Raw genomic sequence first — 23292 nt, 5'->3', positions numbered from 1 at the left:
TGTTTCATGAGAATCTATTTGTTCTGTAAACCTTCACCTGAAGTACAATAAAAAAATAAAAAAAAAAACTGTTACCAATGTTACAAGAACATGGTTTGTAAACTAACATGAAGATAAACATTTTTGTTTTTGGTCTTCACTTTTGGTGGATAAAAGGCAAACTTAAAGTATTAAGTCTTAGAGATGTTAGTACCTGTGGGCGATTTATATTTCCGAAAGAAATGTACATACAAAAGATTCAGCACAAGTTTGGAGGGCACAGTCATAGCTATTTAAAGGAAGAAATAAGTCTGTAAGTCGGCCTTATTAGTGTAACTGCATTTAATGGGGTTGGAGAAATGGGTTACTCAGTCTAATTAAAACTAACAGTGACTGGTGTTACCCATCTTCTTTACTGTTATTAAAGGAAAGTGAAAAATTTAACTAAAAAGAATTTTACCGCAGCAACTTTGTTTTCATAATCATTGGAAATCTGGACACAAACTTCTTCAGCTCTTGCTTGACAAGCTCGTTCCACCATATCTTTCCACTGCTTTTGTATCGTGGAATGCCATGCTTTCCAGACTTTCTTCAATAAAGTTCTCTGGAAGTACTGGTCAGCTAGTTTACCTTCATAAACCTAAATGAAAGTAATATAAAACCTCAAAAACACATTACTGGCAATTATATTGGTAATAATAATAATCGTGGTAAGCTGTTTACATTTTCATTTAATCCTGTATTATCATAGTATTCTCACCTTGCAGACAGAACAGGCTTAGAGAGGTTATGGAACTGCCTAGGTCAGAAGAGCAGCAAGGGTAAAGCCAGACTTAACCTGAGTCCAGAGACTGAGTTCTCATCATTACCTTATGCAACTCATCAGAACAGGGAAAACAAAACATCAAATCAAAGAAAATAAGTAACTCTTCACTTGCCATCATAGCTACAAATCTGCCTGACCTTTCACCTGAAAGCTGGATCAGGAGAATAACAGGGAGAAGGCAAAAAAATAAAGGTGGCGGCTGTGGCTTCAGATGGGACAGCTTTCTCTTCGGTTTGGTAGCCACCATCCTAAGCAAGATTAATTTAATTTACATATCTTGCCATCATATATGGTGACAAACTGATCCAAATAGGAATATAGGCTATTTTTCTTGTATCAACAAATTTAAATTCTTTTGAAGAAGTAGTTCCATTTTCAACTTTTTTAAATTTGAAAAGCAACTTAAAAAATGATGGCAGTCTCAACTATTCTGGCTAACATTTAAATATAAATATGTATTCTCATTACGTTACTTAATAAAGTACTTTCAAAATATGGTATACTCATTTTTAAACAGATCTTTTTAACATTATTGATGTAATATAATTTAGTGGGGTTAATAAAATAATGAAAAAAATGTAAGTATTCTTAAAGGAGAAATTCTATTCCATGGAAATAGTAGATTTTTCTTAAGTATATGCTTTAATGTTGACTTAAGTAAAATGATCATATAAATACATCAAAGATACAGCAAACTAATTCGTTGGAAACTAAATGTACGGACATTATACAAGAATACTACATACACACACATCCCCCATACACTCTTGGGTCTCTATACTCCCATCATTTCTGGAATATATGCATATTCTAATACTTTTCCACTTTTGAGGCAGGAGTTTGTTTATTCATTTATCTCAGTTCACTGTTCTGACAGCGATTCAGGTCTTATTTAAAATAACAGGTGTTCAAGTTTAAATTATACACAAACTAAAGGTAATCTTTAAAAAGCTATACAGGTATGGTTTTCTCTGATTTTCACAATAAGGCAAGTCTACACAACAAACATTTGTATTATTTTGTAATGCAGAAATACAGTAATTCTTCCTTATGAAGAGGTTGCATTCAGGCATTTTACAAGTAGGAAGCATGTGATATGTTAACCCGTTGCTGTCAAGTCGATTCCGACTCATAGCAACCCTACAGGACAGAGTGGAACTGCCCCATACAGTTTCCAAGGAGCATCTGGTGCATGTGAACCACCAACCTTCATCTACTATGAAGCAGCAAATGATGTATCAACAGGTCTACAAAATCTAAGAAGTATTTTTTCCAAACTATATGAAAATCAAATTCTTTTGACATAAGAGCAACAATAAGTTGTAGATTTATTTTGACTGATTGGAAAATGAATAATCACATTAAATCACTGTCGTTTAAAAACTTCAACATGAGTTCTAATAGGTGATCCCAAACACTTTTAAGTTAAAAAGTCTAATTCTGTCAGTGGTCTCTTTTTCATACTCACGTCCTGTCTGGATTTGACATGGCCAATTCGCCAGTGGAAGAATGTTCTCATCAACTCTATCCTTTCCTTTTGCTTGCCTATGGCATGAGACAAGCTAGAAATCACCTGCAAACAGCAATTAACTCAATTATTATGACTGGTTATACAAAATATTATATTACAATAACAGCAATTAGTAAAGTGATTTTCTCATATATCAAAAATACTAGAGAGAATGCTTATTGATCACTACTATATCCATCCAGGTAACCTTTTTATTATCTTGAAAAAGACCAAAACACTTTCCCACATGAATACACTAAATATCAATAAATGAAGGGAGAAGAACGGAGGAAAAAAAGCTTCACCATGTGTATACCTTACTAATCATCAATAAAAAGTTTATATACATAAAAATTAATGTCACTGACATTTAGTTCAAGAAAAATAATTATTCATTTGAAATTTTTGTTACATATACAAAAATTCTTTATTTACTTAATGATAATTTATTCACTTAACTTGAGGGCAGGGATCAGATTTTAATTATCTCTTTCTAGCCCTTGCTATTACCTTGGGTATAGAAGTATCCCAATACATGTTTGATTTTCTGCATTCAACAAACTTACAAAAGCAAATTAATAATTATATTTTCATGTATTTATTTAGTGATATTATCCTGTCCTTTAAAAAAACTACGAAAGCTTCTAAATCCTATTATTTTCTCTTACAAAAAATGTATGACTGAAATACATATTTTAAAACAGCCACATTAAAAACAGACTTAGTCAGCTGGACTATTTACTAAGATACATTTATTCTGGTTCTGTAAATAATTCCCAGAGGAGGAAAAAGGCAAACATTCTAAGATATTGGTAATATTCTAGTTCTTAAGCTGGATGGCGGCACATGGCTAATCACTTTATTACTTTCTATTAATTTAACATGATATATATTCTCTTTTTGTGAGTAATACTTCAAAATAAAAAAGTAAAATATTTTAAAACTTTGTAACAGAGTTTTGAAAGTAACAGAGAAAATAACTGATATTAGAATCCATTGTTTCAAGAGAGTAAACTACATTAAGTATTCAATTTTACATCGCACCCTGCAAAACTAAAAGACACATTTATTTTAAAAAACATAACATTTATCTAGTTCATTCAAACGTTTGAGTGCTGTTTTTCCAGACAAGTAGCTAAGGTGTCTGCTGCAAACCCCTCTTCTCTGAAAGCCACCACCCTACGCATGAGAGTATCAGAGAGGGAAGAGAGGGAGCCACAGATTGCTTGTCCATCTGCTTTGTTCAATGTGCTGCTGTGAGACACAAATTAATACAGACTTGAACGTTATCCTCAAAGTTCTTAAGAGGCTAATAACAAAAAGCGAAATAAAAGGTGTTTTCTGGGTTTATCAATAAAATGACAAAAGACTATCATTCCACAGATCAAATTTGAGATGCTTAAAATGAACTCTTTTAAAATATGAGCGATGCTGGTTTCCCGACATTCTCTTAAGGGCAGTCAGGAAGAAAGAAAAGATTAGGAATAAAAAAAAAGTGTACTCACATCTAGCAGGTACTCTCAAAACATCAAAATGATGGAAACTTGTTCAATGAAGTGGACAGCAAAGATAAAATGACATTACACTGGTATGTTTAACAGGAAGAATGAATCCTATGGCTATGAATATATTTTGCTATCAACTTCTGAAGTGATACTCCCTTTGTATCTTATATGGCCTAAATAACCACGAATTTCTGGCATTTATTATCTAGCAAGACATTTACTGAATCCGAGTTAAAGTAAGCAGATATAAAAAAGACCTCATCTTTTCTCCCAATGGAGACTTCATAAGCTTTTTGCAGCTCCTTCAAATCGTTGATCTGATTGTACAGTTGTTTTAAATGTGCTGCATGTCTTTCTTTCTCCTTTCTCATTTCCATTCGATGCCAGTCAATAAAATTAAGTCTCCATTTACTTAGTTCAGATATGACGTTTGTCTGAAAAATAAGGATACTGACAACTGAGTAGTTTGTTCCTAATACCACTTCTTAAAACTATCCTGAAATTAAACATTTAAAAAAAAGAGAGAGAGAGAGAGAAAGAATAGGCAATCGACACAAGAGTTATTTAAAAACTCAGAACATACTAATGAAAAAGTGTCCAAGTTCAACAATCATGGCTCTTTTCAGTTCACATTCATCACACAAGGGGACTCCCCCCCTCCCATTTAAGTACTTTGTGTGAAATCTTGCTGTCATTTAAGAAAAATTCAGGCGTTATAATTCACCAAGTCCCTTTATTTATTCAAGGACTTAAACGTCCCTATTAAAGATGGATCAGGAAAAAAGTAATGAAGGATTACAGCCTGGGCTGAGCCATATGACCAGGAGGTCATTTAGATAGAAGTGGTAGTGGAAATCATGGGAGTTGATGCTTTCTTCGCCAAACAGTTCACCGCAACAATCACAACAAATTGCTAAGTTATGATCCCTTTTTACTCTACTCACTGGCATACGTAAAAAGACCAAATAATCATTTGTTTTCCTAAAAACTGGTTAACAATATGGTTTACTGAATATAGAACAGTTTAAGTGGTTGGTGGCACACTACTCCAATGGACTAACATTATGATTAGAAGTAGGAAATGTGTTTCAGGGCAAAAATATAGTAGAAGCTATGTTAAAAGATTACTTCTACAACTTAATGTTCCAAATAATAGAGAAATATAAATACCACAGAACTCAACTTACTATTTCTGCAATAGTTGTTGTACTGAGAGGCCAGTAACATCACCAATTTTTAGAGGTTTATCACTTATATATTGTAGTTGCTATAAGAGTGACTATAAAATGAATATAGATTGCTAAAACTGGATTTTGTGTTTCAAATAAAAGGAGACATTTCCATTAGTCATAAATATAACATGGTAAAGGCTTAATAGATATCTCAATCACATGTAGACTGAGCTTTTCAACACATCTGAGAAGTTCAACATTACACGCAGAGCTCTTTCACCAACTATTTAAAACCTAAACCCATAGCATCACCTAGTAGCTTGTTAGAAATGCAAAATCTCAGGCCCAGCACAAGACCTACTGAATAAGAAGTTACAGTTTAACAAGATCTCCAGGTGATTCATAAGTACATTAAAGATTGAGAAGTGCCGATTTAAGACACTGGACTAATCTTCACTGGAAACTAATGATTTAAAAAAAATTTTTTTTTTTTTAATTAAAAGAGACAACAGTGGCTTTAAGAGTAGAGCTGTTACACAACTGGTGAACACCTGTACGTAATACCTTAAGACTTGAACTCCAAAGATCAAGTACATTTTCCATCTTGTGAAGGTTTTCATCAGAAATAAGAAAATCATTCACAACTACTTCAGGGACATCTGCTGCATGACTAGAATTAGATGGTGAGGAAGAGTCATCTAAAAGATGTGAACTGAAAAAATCCATGACTGGGTGAGTGGGCTTCCTTGGTGATGACACTGGTGATGACCCTAGAGATAAAAAAGTTGTAGCAGTCAAGCCAAACTGAAAATAATCCACATTAGTAAGGAGTTATATTGACAGGCTAGAAAATGTCAGCTACCCATAGATAACAAAGCAAAGAAATTACTGAAAGTCTACTTAATCTGGTCATTTTTATTTCAGTACTGTCATGGATTTAGGACTGACCTGCATGAGATGCCTCCTACAGAGTCCCCAAGTGACTTCTATCCCAAATAAGGATGCTTTATATATCCAGGTCCAGCAATAGTTGTAAGTAATATCATCTACATCATCACATCAACATTTACTAAGTGCTCTCTATGTTTCTGAATAAGAGCTTTATAAAGATTAGCTCTCTTAATACACTCTACCCTAAGAAACAGGTATTATTATCCCCATTTTGATGAGAAAACTAAGGTTCAGAGAGGTTTAAGAAATTGACCAAGGTTAGGGTACCAGTATATAGATCACTTTTACTGTATCTTCAACAACAGAATGGATCTTAATGCTACTAAAATTCAATATTATGAGTAGGAAGAGACTAGTAATTTAGTTTATCAGATAATCAGTTGTAAGGCACCTTGTTAGCCTTCAATATACATAAGTAAGAAAGATATACATCTTGGCGATGCTGCCACAACATGGGGAATGTAATTAATGTCACTGGATTGTACATGTAGAAATGGCTGAAATGGCAAATGTTTTGTTATATATATTTCACCAGAAAGAAAAAAATTAAATGTAAAAGTAAGTAAAGTATATATTATGTTAAAAAAGAAATATATACATATATATGTATACACATAAGTGAGCCCTGGTGGCACAGGGCACAGTGGTGAAGTGCTCGGCTGCTAAAGAAAAGGTCAATGGTTCAAACTCACCAGCCGTTCCATGGAAGAAAGATGTGGTAGTCTGCTTAAGTAAAGATTTACAGCCTTGGAAACCCTACGGGGCAGTTCTACTCCGTCCTACAGGGTCGCTATGAGTCGGAATCAACTTGATGGCAGTGGGTTTTGGTATATACATATACACATAATTCCCATGCCCTGACTATACACATTGGGGATGGGATGGGAGAAGACAGAGCCAGAAAGAGAAATGCTATCTATTTCTAAAGAAGCACAAAATAGAAAAGTTAATATTTTATCACATACTTATGTTAGAATTAGAGACTATCCGTCATCATATCTCACATATATTTGTTGTGAGAGTCCTAAAAACTATGACTGAAGGGCTTGTCTCTCTTTCTTACTGAATGAATCAAAGATAAATCTACTATAGAACTTGTTACCGAAACAAACAAAAAAACCCATTGCTGTTGAGTCAATTCCGACTCATAGGGACCCTACAGAACAGAGTAGAACTGTCCATAGGGTTTCCAAGGAGCAGCTGGTGGATTCGAACTGAGGACCTTCTGGTTAGCAGCTGAGCTCTTAACCACTGTGCCACCAGGGCTCCATAGAACTTGTTACTTAAAAGCAAATCTTTCAAAAATTCTTTGCAAAAGGAGAAATCATTCCCTAATCTGCATGTTTTACATAAAAAATATATTACTACATGAAATACTACCTAAATGTTCTAAAGATGGTTAAGGAACCCAAAGAATAAGGCAGAATGACAGATTACATAAAAATCCTAAAATTTAAAAAAAATATATTTTTCTTTTACTAATCATGGGAAAAGCAATAGGCTCTGCTTTCTTTCATCTTTAATAAATACATTCAGCTTTTAAAAAAAATAGAATCATGCAATATAAGAATACAATGTAATATTAGGGCTCTCGGAGATTACATTGCCCAAGACTTCTCATTTACAAAGAGGAAACTAAAGGATAGATTTCTCACATAAATTACACTGAATCACAAAGTTGAAAAAGTTATTCCATTTTTATTATTTTAATCATTCTGACTATGTCAAGGAAAAAGGCTCCATATGGAGTTAGTATGGTTTTAAAAGCTCTTTAATACTTGCTAAGCTCCTCCTTCAACAAAGAGTAGACTTCAGGCTGAATACAACAATATTTAACTAAAATTTAGTAAGTTTGTTTTGGTTGTACTTATTTTCATCTTCACTTCTATTTGTAACAAGTATATACTAGTTTTATGTTATATTCAGTAGTGACTGATTTAAAGTTTCCCTTAGCATACTGAAAGAAAAATACTAAATAACAGAAGAGGTAGCATGGAGACATGACAAACATCATTAAGTTGGTACACAAATGCCTAAAAATCTGGTAACAGTCTACTGGTTTATGAATAAATTTAAATTGCCCAAACTTTCCGACATCCCCTTAAATCACTAAAATGCTTGCCCTCTAACTTCACAGTTTTAAGAAAGGGTGCCACACACTATCACACACTAACCTGTCTTAATTGTACTATTTTGGAATCTTAAAAAATTATTTTAAATATTATCATTTAAAATCATTACAAACAACAGGCATCTTAAAATCCTGTCAATATGCTGAAATTATTATATGCTGAAATTACTATATCTTTGCACTTACTACACAGATAATAGTAATCAAAACACAAAATGCATACTAATAAAAACAAGCTAAGAAAAAGTCATACCATCTGTCTTTGAATGACCTGAAGTATTTAAATCACATCCTTTTCCAACTTCCATCCCAGTTTCTCTTACTACGAGGTTACTTCCTGCTAAAAAGAAGGTTTTCATTTTTTTTATTCAATGGAATCATTCTTAAATAAATGCCTAATCACTTATACTTAATTTAAGAAGGCTGCAGTACATGACTAAGATTTTAGAACAAGTAAAACACAATATGCTGAGGATATAGTAACACTAAGACAATGAACAAGAAGAAAAAATCTGAGACCAGAAAAAGGCTGGTTCCTTTAATCAACTCAAAATGGAGAGAATAAAGTACAGGAAGAACTGGTTTGAGAAGATAAAAATGCAGTTGTCTTTTCTTAACAAAGAGCATGAACTTTCAATAGAATCCCCTACTCCCAAGTAAAGCTAACATTTCCTAGCCTGAATTTAAGGTTCTTAAAAATTTGGCTCCAAATCTCTTTCTACTTTTATCTCTACTTATTCCCGGATCTGCTTTAGCCACATAGGTCAACAGTCCCAACTCTTTACTGGAGTGCCCCTCCTGATGTCATTCTCAATGTTACTAATGTTTTAAGGGTTTTGGTTCTTTGACCCCTTTTGCCCAAGTGACCGCTCCTTCCTCTGAATTCAGTTCCAAGAATTTATAGCACTAATCTGGCACTTCAGTATTTACTGTCTTCGATGCACATGGAGATGTACTGCCTAGATCCCGCCCCATTCCCTTTAGGAGGGACTTGCTGCTCATCTGCAGACCACCTCAGTCAGCTCTGTTCTGGGGTAGCACACACTTGGTGATTGAGCAAGGTGAGAGTACAAAAGTCTGGCCATTTCAGCCTGATTGGGGATACTCCGATGGGCAATACTCGCTCCAGAACTCTTCGCTGGATTGGCTGGAGTGTTGATGGTCTACGTCATAAACTTCTCCCTCTGCCCAGTCCTCCTTCCCTTCTCAAATGTTGATTCCGAATAAACATCTTTTACCTTAAACTCGTTTTCAGAGTCTGCTTCTAAAGAAGCCAACCTATCTTCATTTACATATACATACGTGTGTGTGTATGTATATATATCTGAAATATATTATTCTTTAAATAATTTCCTTATATAGTCATATCTAGTATTTCTAACTCCTCACAACTGGACCAGTAAGCAACATCATGATAAATGGAGAAAATACTAAAGCTGTCAAGGATTTTATTTTACTTGGATCCACAATCAATGCCCATGGAAGCAGCAGTCAAGAAATCAATGGGCAAATCTGCTGCAAAAAGACTCTTTTCAAATGTTAAAAAGCAAAGATATCATTTTGAGGACTAAGGTGCGCCTGACCTAAGCCATGCTGTTTTCATCGCCGCCTCATATGCATGCAAAAGCTGGGCAATGAATAAGAAAGACCAAAGAGGAACTGATGCTTTTGAATTATGGTATTGGCAAAGAATACTGAACATACCATGGACTGTCAGAAGAACGAACAAACCTGTCTTGGAAGAAGTACAGCGAGAATGCTCCTTAGGCGCAAGGATGGCGAGACCTCGTCTCATGTACTTTGGACATGCTATCGGGGGGGACCAGTCCCTGGAGGAGGACATCACGCTTGGTAAAGTAGAGGGTCAGCAAGAAAGAGGAAGACCCTTAACAAGATGGACTGACACAGCGGCTGCAACAATGGGCTCAAGCATAGCAACGACTGTGAGGACAGCACAGGACCGGGCAGTGTTTCGTTCTGTTGTACATGGGGTCGTTGTGTCAGAACTGACTCGATGGTACCTAACAACAATAACAAGTATTTCTAAATAGACTACATAAACTTCCTGACAGGAAGGCTCATGTTCTTTTCTCCTTATATATACAGAGTAGGAGTTTGTGTCGGTACAGGAAAGTAGGATTTTGCTGCATTAACAAGAAACCCCTAAATCTCAACGGCTTACAACAAAGGTGTATTTCTCCCTCATGTTAACATATTTATCATGAACATTCACACTGTCTTTTCTCTGGGACCCAAGTTGACAAAACTGTCCCTTCCTGGAATACTGCCAGTTACCATGGTAAAGGGGAAAAGAGAACATGCAAAACCATGTTCCCTCTCCTAAAGCTTCTGCCTGAAGTGCCCCACTTTATTTTTGCTCATAATTCAATGGCCAAAGCAAGCTACACTGCCATGCTTGAGTTGAAGAAAGTGGGGAACCATAATCATTCCTCAGGGTGGGCCATGAAATATGGGTGAAATGTAACCCTGTCTACCATAGCTTGCAATTCACGCTAAGAGAATAAGTGAGTGAATAACCTTAGAACTTAGAAAAGGATGTGCTATCTTACAACACTGGATATTCCCAGGGCCCTGCTGCTCTTCACTAGCTGCCATCAGACTAAAGTGGCATTAAAAAAAAAAAACAAAAAACCAAACGCATTGCTGTTGAGTTGATTCTGACTCATAGCGACTCTATAGGACAAAGCAGAACTGCCCCATAGGGTTTCCAAGGAGAGGCTCGTGGATTCAAACTGCCAACCTTTTGGTCAGCAGCTGTAGCTCTTAACCACTGCGTCACCAGGGCTCCAAAGTGGCACTGGTTCCCCCAAAATAGGGCCTTCCTTGCCTCCATCTCAGGAACTTCTAGTCAATATATGGTAAAAAGGAAAGTGGGAACAAGCTCCCAGGCATGGCTGTTAGAGGCTTATATATACTTTGCCAGTTTTGACACATCCTGCTTATACCAAACAACAGCAATACCAAAAATAAAAAGAAAGATGTGATGATAAATTTACATAGTACATTCTAACAGCATCTACTTATAAATCAGGACATCTAAAGACGAAATTCACTATATGTTCTATGTTTAATCTCAAATCCTTTTCTTTGGAAAAGGCAGAGCTAAACAAATAAATACTATCTTACATGCTAGAAAAGAGCAGAGGTCATAAATCCCAGGTGATTACCTTGAAATGTTGAAGAGCTGGGGGAAGGACAGGGTTCCTGTGTTGGGTCAGTGGGAACAACAGTACAGTAGTACTGTTGGCAATGGAAAAAGAAACAAGCTTTTGGTAATCACCTTAACAGCAGAGATGCACAGGGCTAAAAATGCTGACTTGCCTGTTTACATTTATAAGACAAGAGAGTATTCAGCACTTTGTCTGGATTTGCTCAGTAGGGAACTGCATGTTGAGATACTCAGTGTGTAAGCAAACATGATCAAGATCACTGAGGCGGAGGGAATAAATCCAAAGTTTACATCTCTTGAAGATAAACAGCATTTGGGCAGAGAGTGTTTCAGTAGTAGAATAAAGGTTTTTTGATGGTTCTGGTCCTATCTGTCGATCCAATGCAGTAGGCTAAAGACTAAGGAGCAATGACAGCTCCATGTCTACAGGGGAAGAGGAACAATAGACACTAGGGCTGTGACTTACCAGAAACCCAGGAGCTTACTGACTCTGAATGGGCTGTGTCATGTGCCTTCAAGGACAGAGATCCTTGGAGTTAGGCCTACAGTGTGATAACTGTCAAACATCAGGGCTTTCTGTGTTTCCAAAGGAAACATGTGCTCTTTGGAAAGAACACTTATTTAGACTGAGTTGTTTGGGATCTTACACTTGTACTTTACTGAATAAGGAACAGATAGGTGAAAAGAGCTTTATCCTCCCTTCTCCACCTTTCACTCACCCATCAACATACATCCTGGTTTGCATGGGTTCTCAATTCTGTTTTGACATGATCTACAAAATGGTCCACCTTATGATAATCTAGACAATCCTCTATGCCCATACAAATACCACTGACAAAGTCTTAGTACATGGTTCACAAACTTAAGGGATTCTGAAGGCTACCTATGGACTATCTTTAATTTTGGGCTTTGGGCATTTAGTTTCCCAGATAATCATGGCATACAACTGTCAGAACAAATAGAGATGTAATGTACTCCATTAAGAGACATGCAATTCCTATAACACTGCTTTATTACTTTTCATAATAGAGTCAAATGAAGTTCAAACAATAATCCAGCAGTCATTTAAGAACCCAGAACAACATTAAAATTTAAAATCTGCCCTCAGAGGATACTGATAGACACTGCTGCCTGACTGAGAAGAATAACTGATCTAGAGAGGCATTTTCACAATCATAAGTCAGCATCATTAATAAACTCAATATTTTTAAAATAGGATTTTAAATTAAGAGATATCTTGAAAAATATACATAACCTTGATTATGAAGAATATCACCAATTATAGTAGGAATTTTAACATCTTGCACCACGTCTCCCTTAGGATGAGATAACTGTGAGGTACTTGATTCAATATTTGGAGTCACTACAGCATAACGAAGCAGTTCTTCATACTCTTCCTAAAGAAGCCAACAATCGATAATGTATTATAACACTGTTTAATGGACACTCAGGCAAAAGAATGATAAAGGTATAGTCAAAGATGTCTCTACTTCAGTACTCAAAACAGTGTTCTCTTGTAATAAGGAATGTGTACTTTTGATTTGTTTTTATTCATTATCAGGACTATTACAGTAAGTAAATTTCTCAAAAAATGAACTAAAAATATACCTACCCAAATGCCCGCTAGTGATAGTATCTTGTTACCCAGATTCTTTTACTATGTCAGTTTAACAATGGTGACATCCAAATTACCTAGAATAGTTCCCTGAAGCCCATCAACACCTACAACACAGGAGAGCTCTTCCCCATTTGGGGAAATGTGCAGGTAGGCAGACCCAGCTAGCCATTGCTTTTCTTTTCTTCCTGAAATTTAGGTCAAAGGTGTTGCCCACAAAGACTCCACAATAGGAAAGCCTAGAGATGACAGAGAGTTTTGGTTCTGGCCACCCCTGCAACAACCCTGAGTCTCTTCTCATACATAAGCATGGAAACAGTATAAGAGAAATATTGGAAGAGAACGAATACTGAAGATACAAAGACAATGCGAATGGCAACCTATTCTATTCTACCTGCTAGCAACATCGTGGCATATGAGAACGGATTGATAAAAATGGCTGGTCACAAATTGTAGATTTTACAGGAATATTGCAAGTTAAAAAAAAAGAGGGGGAAGGGGACTTCCTAATTAGATATTTAACTATTTGTTTAGCTACATCAACAAATGGTTATCTATTAGTGAAGTAAAAAATATACTGGAATTTAGTCAACATTCACAAGGGCTTGTTCACTGATGCAACAAATATTCCTATTAAAAATGAGTCATTTCTAATGCAGTCTTACAGCATAGGCCCAGAGAATATCCTTGCATTAAAAAAATTGGGGGCAAGGTTTCCAAGAATGTGCAATGTCATTATTCTGAAGGGTTTTTATGCATTAATTTTTCTCCGTAGAAAGTTTAGTTTAGATATAGAAAAATCCAATATACAGCATTTTATTAGCCACATCCGTCTTAGTATTTGGATGCATCTTAAGTATAATGCTAACTGATGCTCAGAATTACCTCCTGAAGTGTCACAGTACATTGCTGCTGAACTGAATTGACAGAAATGCTGTCTAAATCAATCTCATCATACTGCTATTGTCGAATTCTTTTAAGTGATTCCCCCTTTATGACAATAAACAAATGAATTTTAAATTTACATTTCCTGCTGGAAAATAAAAGTACTTCACATGATGGTTATCACTGAGGCAGAAGACTATTAGGAAAAAAAAATCATTTAGAATACCAAATATACAACATTTAATTTTTATGCTGACAATATTCTTTAAATAGATTTAAATATCCTTAAATTTGTAAAATATAATTCCTGAACTATATCAGTTTTACAGTTATTAAAAAGAAAATTCCTGAACAGTTTGATAACTTGGAGCCATATGCAAGATATTCACTGGTTCTTATAACCTGAATGTATGAGTCAGTGCTTATAAACTAACATAATATACAAAATTTCAAGTACAATAATTCTTTGTACTAGAGCCTGGTAACAGTCCAGCAGCATCCATTTTCCCTGTATTCCTTTCAGTTAATAAAACCTCAGGGTTTTTGACCTGGGCAAATGGCCATCCAGCTACATTTCCTGGCCTCCCTTACAGCTAGGTGTGACTAAGAGACTTAGTTTAGGTCTATGGGATTTGAATGGAAATACTGCAAACAACTTCAGGTCAAGTCCTGAAAATGAAACCACTTGCTTTCTACTTTCTGTTCTCCAGCTTCCCATGGGCTACAGGTGGCAGTGAGCAAGCTCTGACGATGCAAGCAAGACCAACACCCTAAAGCATGGCAAAGCAATGAGAGAGAAGAAACTGGGTCTTCACATGACTTCAGGATGATGTACCAGCTTAGACTTATACAAGAGAGAGAAACAAACTTTAAGCCACTTGCTTAAACCACTTTTACTTGGTTTCTGTCCAAGCAGCCAAAACAATATCCCAACTATTATACTTCCCGAACAGCCAATTTATACTTTTGATTTTGGCTTAGAACATATAAAAATGTGGCTGTCTTAAAATTTTGAGGTCTAGAAACCTTTTAGAGTCTCCTCTACTGGTGGCAATTACAACTAGAGGTGACTAGTCAGAGCTTGCACTTTCAGCCTGTAAGGTGGAGGGAAGAGGGGGGTAGAAGTGGAAGTCAGTGGCTTTAACTTGTGGCTTCCTAGTGTGACCTCTGTTCTAGATTGGAAAAGGGAAAAAAAAAGATCTAAACATACATTTCAAAGTTCCCACAACAAGCACTATGACTCAAAGAGGAGGTAAATAGGTATATATTAATAATATTCAATCTACATATATTATTTTAATTTAAGGTAAGATTTTAAAGATCAGTTATTTAAACAACTATCTTAGAACTTCATAAATGTAGATACAAAATGGATTATTATTCTGTTAAGGATCAAAATAAATGATACTACCTTTCTTAATTGTCAACGATAACCTGACTTAATTAAATAAGAATTCTAGAGTCACGACCAAAACTTGTAATTTTGACCCTCTAACAGCTGAACTGACATGACCATGAATTATAGCTCAACCCATACGTATCAGGGACCAGCTGAGGTCAAGGGTAACTTGGATGAGTTGTACTAAGAGAAAGTTACCAGTGAATAAGGCAACATGGATTCTGCCTATTCCTCTAGCATTTACCATTGTTAATTTTATGAAGTATTCACGTAACTGAGATAGTAAGGAAAAACCCCTTAAGAGGAATATTGACTTATGAAGGGCTTTTATATTAAATGTTAAGTTGAGCGTTACTAATAAACAGAGTGATTGCTGGGCTAACATTATGAACAGGTAACCAATAACACAAGATGATTTCTGGTATGTCCAGAAGGTGCTTCCCCCAACTCTTAAATTCCACTGTAGAGATTTATTCTTTTGATTTAAAGCTTTGACTCCCGACAAAATGACAATTTGAGATCATACAAGGTGTTTACCTTTTAGTATAAATACGTTAGTTGGTTCTTTCTTAAAGGAAGTTTTGATAAGGCAGAGATGAAGGGCTCAGGAAAACACTATTACCTAAAAAGAAAATGCTAAGTGGGAGAGGTTCTATCAAAAGGAAGGGAAGGGTAGAAACACCTCTGTCACAATTACAGACTACTTTTATCCTAGTAAATATTCAGACATTTTCCCAATAACCTTCTAATTCTAAATTCATAATTTCAAGTAAAAGAATATTTTTCTTTCAAAAAAGTTTCCTGTTGCTTTTCTCATTATTATATAGTGCCAATAACAACTTACTCTTAGATAGAAATATAATACCTAGCTTTTCCCCTCTTAAGCGATTTAAATATAAAACTTAAGAGATACCATGTCAGTATTCTTTTCATTTAAAATCTACTGTAGAAATCTGAATACATATTTTTGATAATGAAACATTTAAAAATAAAAGAAATTTAAAGCGTTTCATGTAAAAACCACACCTCCTGTAGTCAATTTATCCAACTTATCTGTCAACGTCCAGGTCCTGGGCAGCAGAATGTGGTGAATGTTGTGGCAACAGGACTAGAACCTCAGAGAGTAGAACACAGGGAACTCAAAGCCCCAGAACTTTGGATGGCTTGATACTGTATTAATTTGCATTAAAAGTGAAATTCAGATTCATGACAGCCAGCTACAATGAGGAAATTTCAAGAAAAAGTGTTTCTTGAAATTTTCAGCTTCTCCCACTGTGTTTTTTGAAGGCTTTGTACAAAAAGTATTTGAAGACTTCTTGATTACTTCCTGAATTAAAAAAAGTAAGGTGTTATATATTGTGTCCCCTCCCCCCGCAAAAAAGTTACATTGAAGTCCTAACCCCTGTACCTGTAAATATAACCCTGTTCGGAAACAGGGGCTTTCTTGTTATGCTAATGAGGCAATACTGGAATAAACCAATCACTTCTGAACAGTTCTCTTAAAAAAAGAGCAGAATAGAGACAAAGACACACATGGGGGGAGACAGATACCATGTGAGGACCCGTCTACAAGCAAAGGAATGCCAAGGATTTCCAGCAGACACCAACAACTAGGAGAGAAGCCCACAGAAAGAACTGACACAACCAAGATGCCGATTTGGACTTTTAGCTTCCAGAACGGTGAGAAAATAAATTTCTGTTCTTTAAAGCCAACCATTTGTGGGGTGTTTTTGTTTGTTTGTTATGGCAGCATTAGTTGCCTTAAGACTTAGGGTAATTCCCAAAGTTAGTAAAGTAATTCCTAAAGTTTGACATTATTGTAAATTGAAAGACTCCTTTGTAAATGGAGTGAATGAACGAAAATGTATTCCAACTTTTCCCTCATATGATCACTTCTTTAAAAGAAAAAAGTCACGACAAATTTAGACGTTTCTTCCTACCTGAAGATCTGATGAGACAGAACTGCCTCGATCGGAGTCATGTGGCAAAACTGGAGGTGAGACTTTCTCCTCATCGGATGACATTCTGCACAAATACTATAAAATAGTAGAAGCTAACTTTAGTTTTTTCCCTCAATACTTAAAATACAACAAACTGCTTTCTAGATACATTTAAGTGCAACAGCATCCTAATCTGCAAACCATCATCATGTGATATGTTAAAATCATTCAACATACTGAGCATCTGTAGGCAAAAATCACTGGGCAAGAAAAATAGTTAAAGACTCAATCTTCAACATTAGTGAGTTTATAATGTACTCAAGGAGACAAGACAAATGCCTGACGGGTAAAGAAAAATGGTAGTTTCTAAGAAAAATCTCTACCGGGGCCTGTTGAGAATGAAAGATTGTGATCACTATTCTGAATCAATGTGTGACAACTTAGTGCGCACTTTGCTGTAAGATACTGAACCAAGGGAGAATGAACAATTTGTGCAAACTCCCTGCTTAGAACCCTTCTTTTCCCAAATAATACGAAAAAAGTCCTGTCGGGATTTCAGCAAGGGTGGGGGTATACCTCATCAGGAGATCACAGACTGCTCTAGGAAAGGCAGGAAATGGTCAGAACACTCTCACTCTTTGCTGAAACAATGGCTCCATATTTCCTGCAAAGGTCTGGCCATAGACAAAACCCCTGTCATTCACCACCTTCCTTTCCCACCCCTAAAATCAGAGTGAATAATGCTAGTTTGAGGGCAACGGATTGTGAGGTCTCCTGAAGACCTGAAAACAGCTTGGGTAACATATCTTTGCATTTGAGAGGTGTGGCAGACTGCTGGCTGTCCCTAACGTCTGTTCTCCCCTTCTTTCCACAATAATAGTTTTAATTTGATGCACGGTCTTCGTCCAAAGATATATTTTCCAGTCTCTGTTTTTGCCAAGAAGACCATAGTAGTTTACAAAGGTTATATTCCTTAGGTGTAAACTGGATAACTAAATAAAGTACTAAAATCACCTGAATCAAATAGTTCATCAATTTATTAATTCATATTATCCATCAAAAAGTGTTTAAATAACCAGTGGCCTACCCTTTGCAACTGGTGAGATAAGAGGAAAAAATTAACACACTTATTTATAACAACTGAATTACTCTTTGTGTGTTTCTTCAAAGGGGTAGTGGTGTTGCCGCTGCTGCTATTAGTTCAAATGTATGGTCAACTTTGAAAAAATAATCTTAATTTCATAAACTAACCTTTTGGGAATATTATTTCAAGGGCTCTTTGTAGAAGCTTGATAACATGATTAAGCTTATAAAGACAAGCAAATTCAAATAAATGTATAGAAAAACTGTTCAAAGTCCTAACTCAAAAAACACAGATAATGAAAGTACTTTTAGTAACACAAAAACAAATTATCTAAAAGACAAATAATGACTTCAAAATATCTGAACACCAGTTATGTATAAGATATTGGTGGGGAATACAAGACGAAGAAAGTCTTTGTCCTCAAGGACTTTACAATTTGTAGTGAGGACCAGATAAGTACATTAATATAAATGACTGATTGCTGAAAAAAAGTGCTGTTAGACCTTAAAACAGCAAAGGCAGAAATCAGGGAAGTAGGAGTAGTCATTTTCCTGAGGCGGGGCTTTACAGGTGTGAAGAAGGGGAAAGGGCCAGAAAAAGTTCTTATAGAGAAGATGAACGACCCCAAGAGATGAAACCCAAATGACAAGCAGGTCTCATCCTGAAACATACATTAAAATGTTTTAAACCAGTGATAACATGATTTGCTGCTGTTGTTTTTAGATGCCATCGGGTCAGTTTTGACTTAGGGAGACCCATGTGTTACAGAATAGAACTGCTCCATAGGGTTTTCTTGCCTATAATCATAACAGAAGCAGATCGCTAGGTCTTTTCTTCTGTGGTATCGCTGGGTGGGTTCGAACCACCAACCTTTCTGTTAGCAGTTGAGAGCAAACTGTTTGTGCCTCCTGTTGCTGTGTGTTGTCAGGTCAATTCCAATTCATAGTGACCCTACATGACAGATAAGAATTGCTCCGCAGGGTTTCCTAGGCTGTTATCTTTGCATGAAGGAGCCCTGGTGGCACAATGGTTAAGCCCTCGGCTGCTAACTGAAAGGTTAGTGGTTCGAACCCACCAGCAGCTCCACAGGAGAAAAGACCTGGTGATCTGCTCTCATAAAGATTACAGTCTAGGAAAGCCTATAGGGAAGTTCTACTCTGTCCTATAAGGTCGCTATGAGTCACAATCAACTCGATGGCAAACAATAACAATAATCTTTATAGGAGCAGACTGCCAGGTTTTTCTCCCATGGAGCCACTGGTGGGTTTGAACTGCCGACCTTTAGGTTGCCAACTGAGTACTTAACCATTGAGCCACCAGGGCTCCTTCTAGGAAGTTTGATAACATGAGCAGGCTCAGCTTTTAGAAGGATCAATCTGGCATTTTTGAGGACAGATTAGAGAGGTGGGGTACTGAAGAGAGATATACTGGGAGCCTGCTACAGTAGTCCATGATATAAATGTTCCCTCCAGCAGTAATCTAGGAGATAAATAAGGACCTCAATCTAGGAGGTAGCAATGGGAAAGGGACGGAGGGTCCAACTACGTGTCAGTTGTGTTATGGCAGTGCAAATAAAAGATCATGACCAATAATTGGTTAAGTGCTTAAAAGGAAGAACTGTTGATGGTTTTCTAATTTCTGGCTTGGGTGACATAGATGATAGTGCCATTCACCAAGGCAGGGAATGTAGGAAGATGAGCATGTTGGGAGGAAGGGCAATGATTTTAATATCAGATATGTTGGGTATGAGGTGCTTCTGAGGCATTGAGGTGAAGCTGCAGGTATGCAGTATATGGCCACACTGGCTACGCACTGTACAACTCTAAGGACTGTTATTCGCAATGGCTAAAATGTCAATGGTGCTTCCCGGAATTATGCAGTGTGGCAGTCCTGTATTGAAGGTGTAGGTTGGACATATAATACCGAGGAATTATCAACACAATGGGGACTGCCGAAACAAAGGAGTCTGAGAAAGAGTTCTTAACCTGAGAGACTTACACTCAAATTACACGCAGTATTTTTAGTATAAACGCACATATGCATTTCACTAGGAGGAGGATCCTTACCTTTCAATGTGTGTTCACAGGGGACTATAACCCTAATAAATTAAGGACCACTACTTTCAAAAGAGGGTTAAAACCAGAACCACTAACATTTAAAGAGAAGAGAGGAGCCAGCAAAGAAGACTGAAAAGAAAGTCAGAACAGGAGAACTAGGAGAGTAGAATCACAAATTTCAAGAAGGCAGCATCATCTAACTGAAGACTGAAGACTCCCCTGAATTTGGCAATCAAGTTGCTGTGACATCTGCCTGAGCAATTTCAGTGGGAAGTGCAACAGGTCTCAAACACAGTGGGATGAAGGACAAAGGGGAGATGAGTAAACTGAGGTAAAAAGCGCAGATACAGGGAAGAGTGCAATACTGGAATGGAAACATAGATTGGAGCTAGATTGTGAAGACCTTAAAAGGTAATTTCAACTTTATTTAATAAACATTACTTTGTATATATTAACATATGATAAGGAAACTAAATCTCAACATGACCGTCTTTAGATAAGCCAATTAGGAAGGATACAGTAAGCACATACATCTGCAACAAGGAATTGCTGTTTCACTGACTTCATATCCACTACGGTGGTAACTCGGTCTATTTATATTTTCATTCACTTCTTTATTTAGTTATTTGTTTGCAGACTGAGTAGGTAATACAAGTAGGGGTAGGGTGGTGCTGAAGAGTATGATTAGACATCAAAAATGAGTTTCTGAATATATATACTGCCCACACAAAACAACTATTGCATTTTTTGAAAATATGCTGTAAGTCTTCCATTCTTCCTGCTTTGATGTCAACAAGGTACGAGAGTTTATTTAAAACCCTACAATAGCAGCATTTTCCTCACTGTTTCTAGATTCAGAAACAAAAAAGAAAAATGAAACTTGCTTTAATGAGTTGCAGATGCACCGCAGTTTACTAAATTTTCAGTGTTCTTTAACCCAAGGTATCGGAAACCACAGGATAAAAAGTTTTGAGTGTTTCTCTATTGCCAGAGAAATCAAATTATATCTTGGTAATTACCTGGCAGGTAGGGAGAGGATTTGGGAAATCAAATGTAACCCCAATTAGTAAATTAACGTGCAAGCTGGCAGCAGGGTGATGTCACCTGTGCCCGTTCTGGTCCTAGCAGCAAGCAAGGACGGGGCACGCCAGCCCCTCTCCACATAAGAGGAAAAAAGCAGTTGCAAGTAAGCATAGGATTAGAAGTTTTCTCCAGTCTTCTTTCCTATCCATTTTTGTTTTCATCAAATTCTTACTTAAAAACAATAAAGCTTTATGCATGATTTTTTTCCCTATGCTTTAAATTACCAGAACCTTATGGCGACAGTACCACTATACCTCTGGTGGGCCCTCGCTCCTGCCCTCTTTCCCGACGCCTTGGAGGAGAAATGTCTGGAACCTCAAGCAATCCCAGAACAGCTAAATCGCCCGCGTCTCGGGAAGACGCCCTCAGCCCTTCCGTGTGGCAGCCCGGCAGCGGAAACCCGGGCCCAGGAGCTTGAACCCCCACTCCGCTACCTCACTCTGAAACGCGGGGCCCTCCCGGGGCGCCGCTACCCACCGTCACCGGCTCTCGACAAAACCCGACCTCCACTCCACGTCTCACCACCGAGTCGCCGCTAAAACAGCGAGTATAGCTGCTACCTTAGGAGCAACCTGACAGTTTCAAACTGCAAAGAAGAATTAAGGACAGCCCTGTGCATTGGTCCCGAGCTTCAGCAATCTGTTGTTTGATTGGTTCCAGTGTCGGGGGCGGGGCTTTGGACCGCTTCTGGGGAAGACGGAATCTGGTTTCTTTAAAGCGAGACCCACCCCCTGCTTCGGCCCGTCCCGAGGGGGCGTGGTCTTAAGGAGCCCCACCCAGCGCTCCGGGAGTGAGTGCTGCGCGTGCTCGGTTGTGTTCTGCGGGTGCAGATTGAGGCGAGTCTGAGATTAGAATTTGGATAATTGTGCCTGTTTTAAATCGGTTGAGGTGGTATGCTATTGGCTTTCAACAATGCCAATATTCTAGGCTTGTGATCCTCATACTTCAGTCTGCATAAAAATAATTTGCATTCATAGATTACCTGCAACAGAAATCACTTGAAGGTGCTTTTTAAAAATACTAATTCCTGACCCCTCTCTGTTGATTCTTCGGTCTTGGGTGGGGCCAGGGAATCTGGTTTGTTAACAAACATTCCCAGTGATTCTGATGCCCAGGGCTGCGGGCCACACTTTAAAAAATTGCTGGGTTAGATTTTGTTAATGACCTTAAACGCAACAGACTGCAAGGCAGGCCCTTCTGGAGAAATGAGTATCGACCTTACAATTAGAACATAATAAAGCTCTGGCACCGTACGAGCTTGGATAATTCTATCCACATAACAGGGTTGTAGGGAGTTGAAATGAGTTAATAAATCTGAAATGCCTATCACATAGATATATCACATGTCTATCTTTCAATTTGTATTGGCAGGAGCTATAGCTAGAAAAACATAAAGATACCTGAATGCTTTCCCCCTAAGACCAGGAACAGGCCAATGATGTCCTCTTTCACTACTCCTAATCAACATAGTGAAGCCCTGGTGGCACAGTGGTTAAGAGCTTGGCTATGAACCAAAAGGTAGGCAGTTTGAATCTACCAGCTGCTCCTTGGAAACCCTATAGGGCAGTTCTACTCTGTCCTGCAGGGTTGCTATGAGTCAAAATTGACTCTATGGCAATGGGTCAATGGATATGACTCGAGGGACCTAAGGATCCAGGCGGCAAAGGGTTCAAACCCTCGAGTACACCATGCTGAGTTTTCAGGCTTCCTGTGTTACCTGGAAGATGATGTATTTGTTTCTTTTTCTATAGATAAAGCAAACAAAACAAAACCAGTTGCCACGTAGTTGATTCAGACTCATGGTGACCCTGTGTGTGTCAGAGTAGAACTGTGCTCCGTAGGGTTTTCAATGGCTGATTTTCCGAAGTAGATCACCAAGGCTTTCTTTTGAGGCGCCTCTGGGTGAACTCAAACCTCCGACCTTCCAGTTAGCAGCTGAGTGTGTTAACAGTCTGCACCATCCAG

General features: G+C 37.4%; 1 protein-coding gene across 8 annotated transcripts in view; it reads right to left on the bottom strand.

Moving 5' to 3' along the window:
• POC5 (POC5 centriolar protein) overlaps positions 1–22012 on the bottom strand; it is a 46542-nt gene extending 24530 nt beyond the window's left edge. For 3 of the 8 annotated variants that reach the window (XM_023729504.1, XM_023729503.1, XM_023729502.1), the window contains exons 1-8: positions 21805–22012; positions 17104–17199; positions 12520–12661; positions 8328–8414; positions 5557–5762; positions 4078–4254; positions 2274–2378; positions 440–619 (exon numbers count right to left, since the gene is read on the bottom strand). In XM_023729504.1, coding sequence (XP_023585272.1) covers positions 440–619; positions 2274–2378; positions 4078–4254; positions 5557–5762; positions 8328–8414; positions 12520–12661; positions 17104–17187 — 981 coding nt within the window. In that variant the 5' untranslated portion in view covers positions 17188–17199; positions 21805–22012. Of the gene's footprint in view, positions 1–439; positions 620–2273; positions 2379–4077; positions 4255–5556; positions 5763–8327; positions 8415–12519; positions 12662–15700; positions 15786–17103; positions 17200–21804 lie in introns of those variants that run through there. The other 5 variants (XM_023729501.1, XM_004374486.2, XM_023729507.1 and 2 more) reach the window with 5 other exon arrangements.
• Positions 22013–23292: the final 1280 nt, after the last annotated feature.

This window comes from Trichechus manatus, unplaced genomic scaffold (assembly GCF_000243295.1).
Source record: "Trichechus manatus latirostris isolate Lorelei unplaced genomic scaffold, TriManLat1.0 scaffold00029, whole genome shotgun sequence".
Classification (NCBI taxonomy): domain Eukaryota; kingdom Metazoa; phylum Chordata; class Mammalia; order Sirenia; family Trichechidae; genus Trichechus; species Trichechus manatus.
Note: the sequence above shows the minus strand (reverse complement) of the source record. Positions and strands in the feature narration are given on the sequence as shown.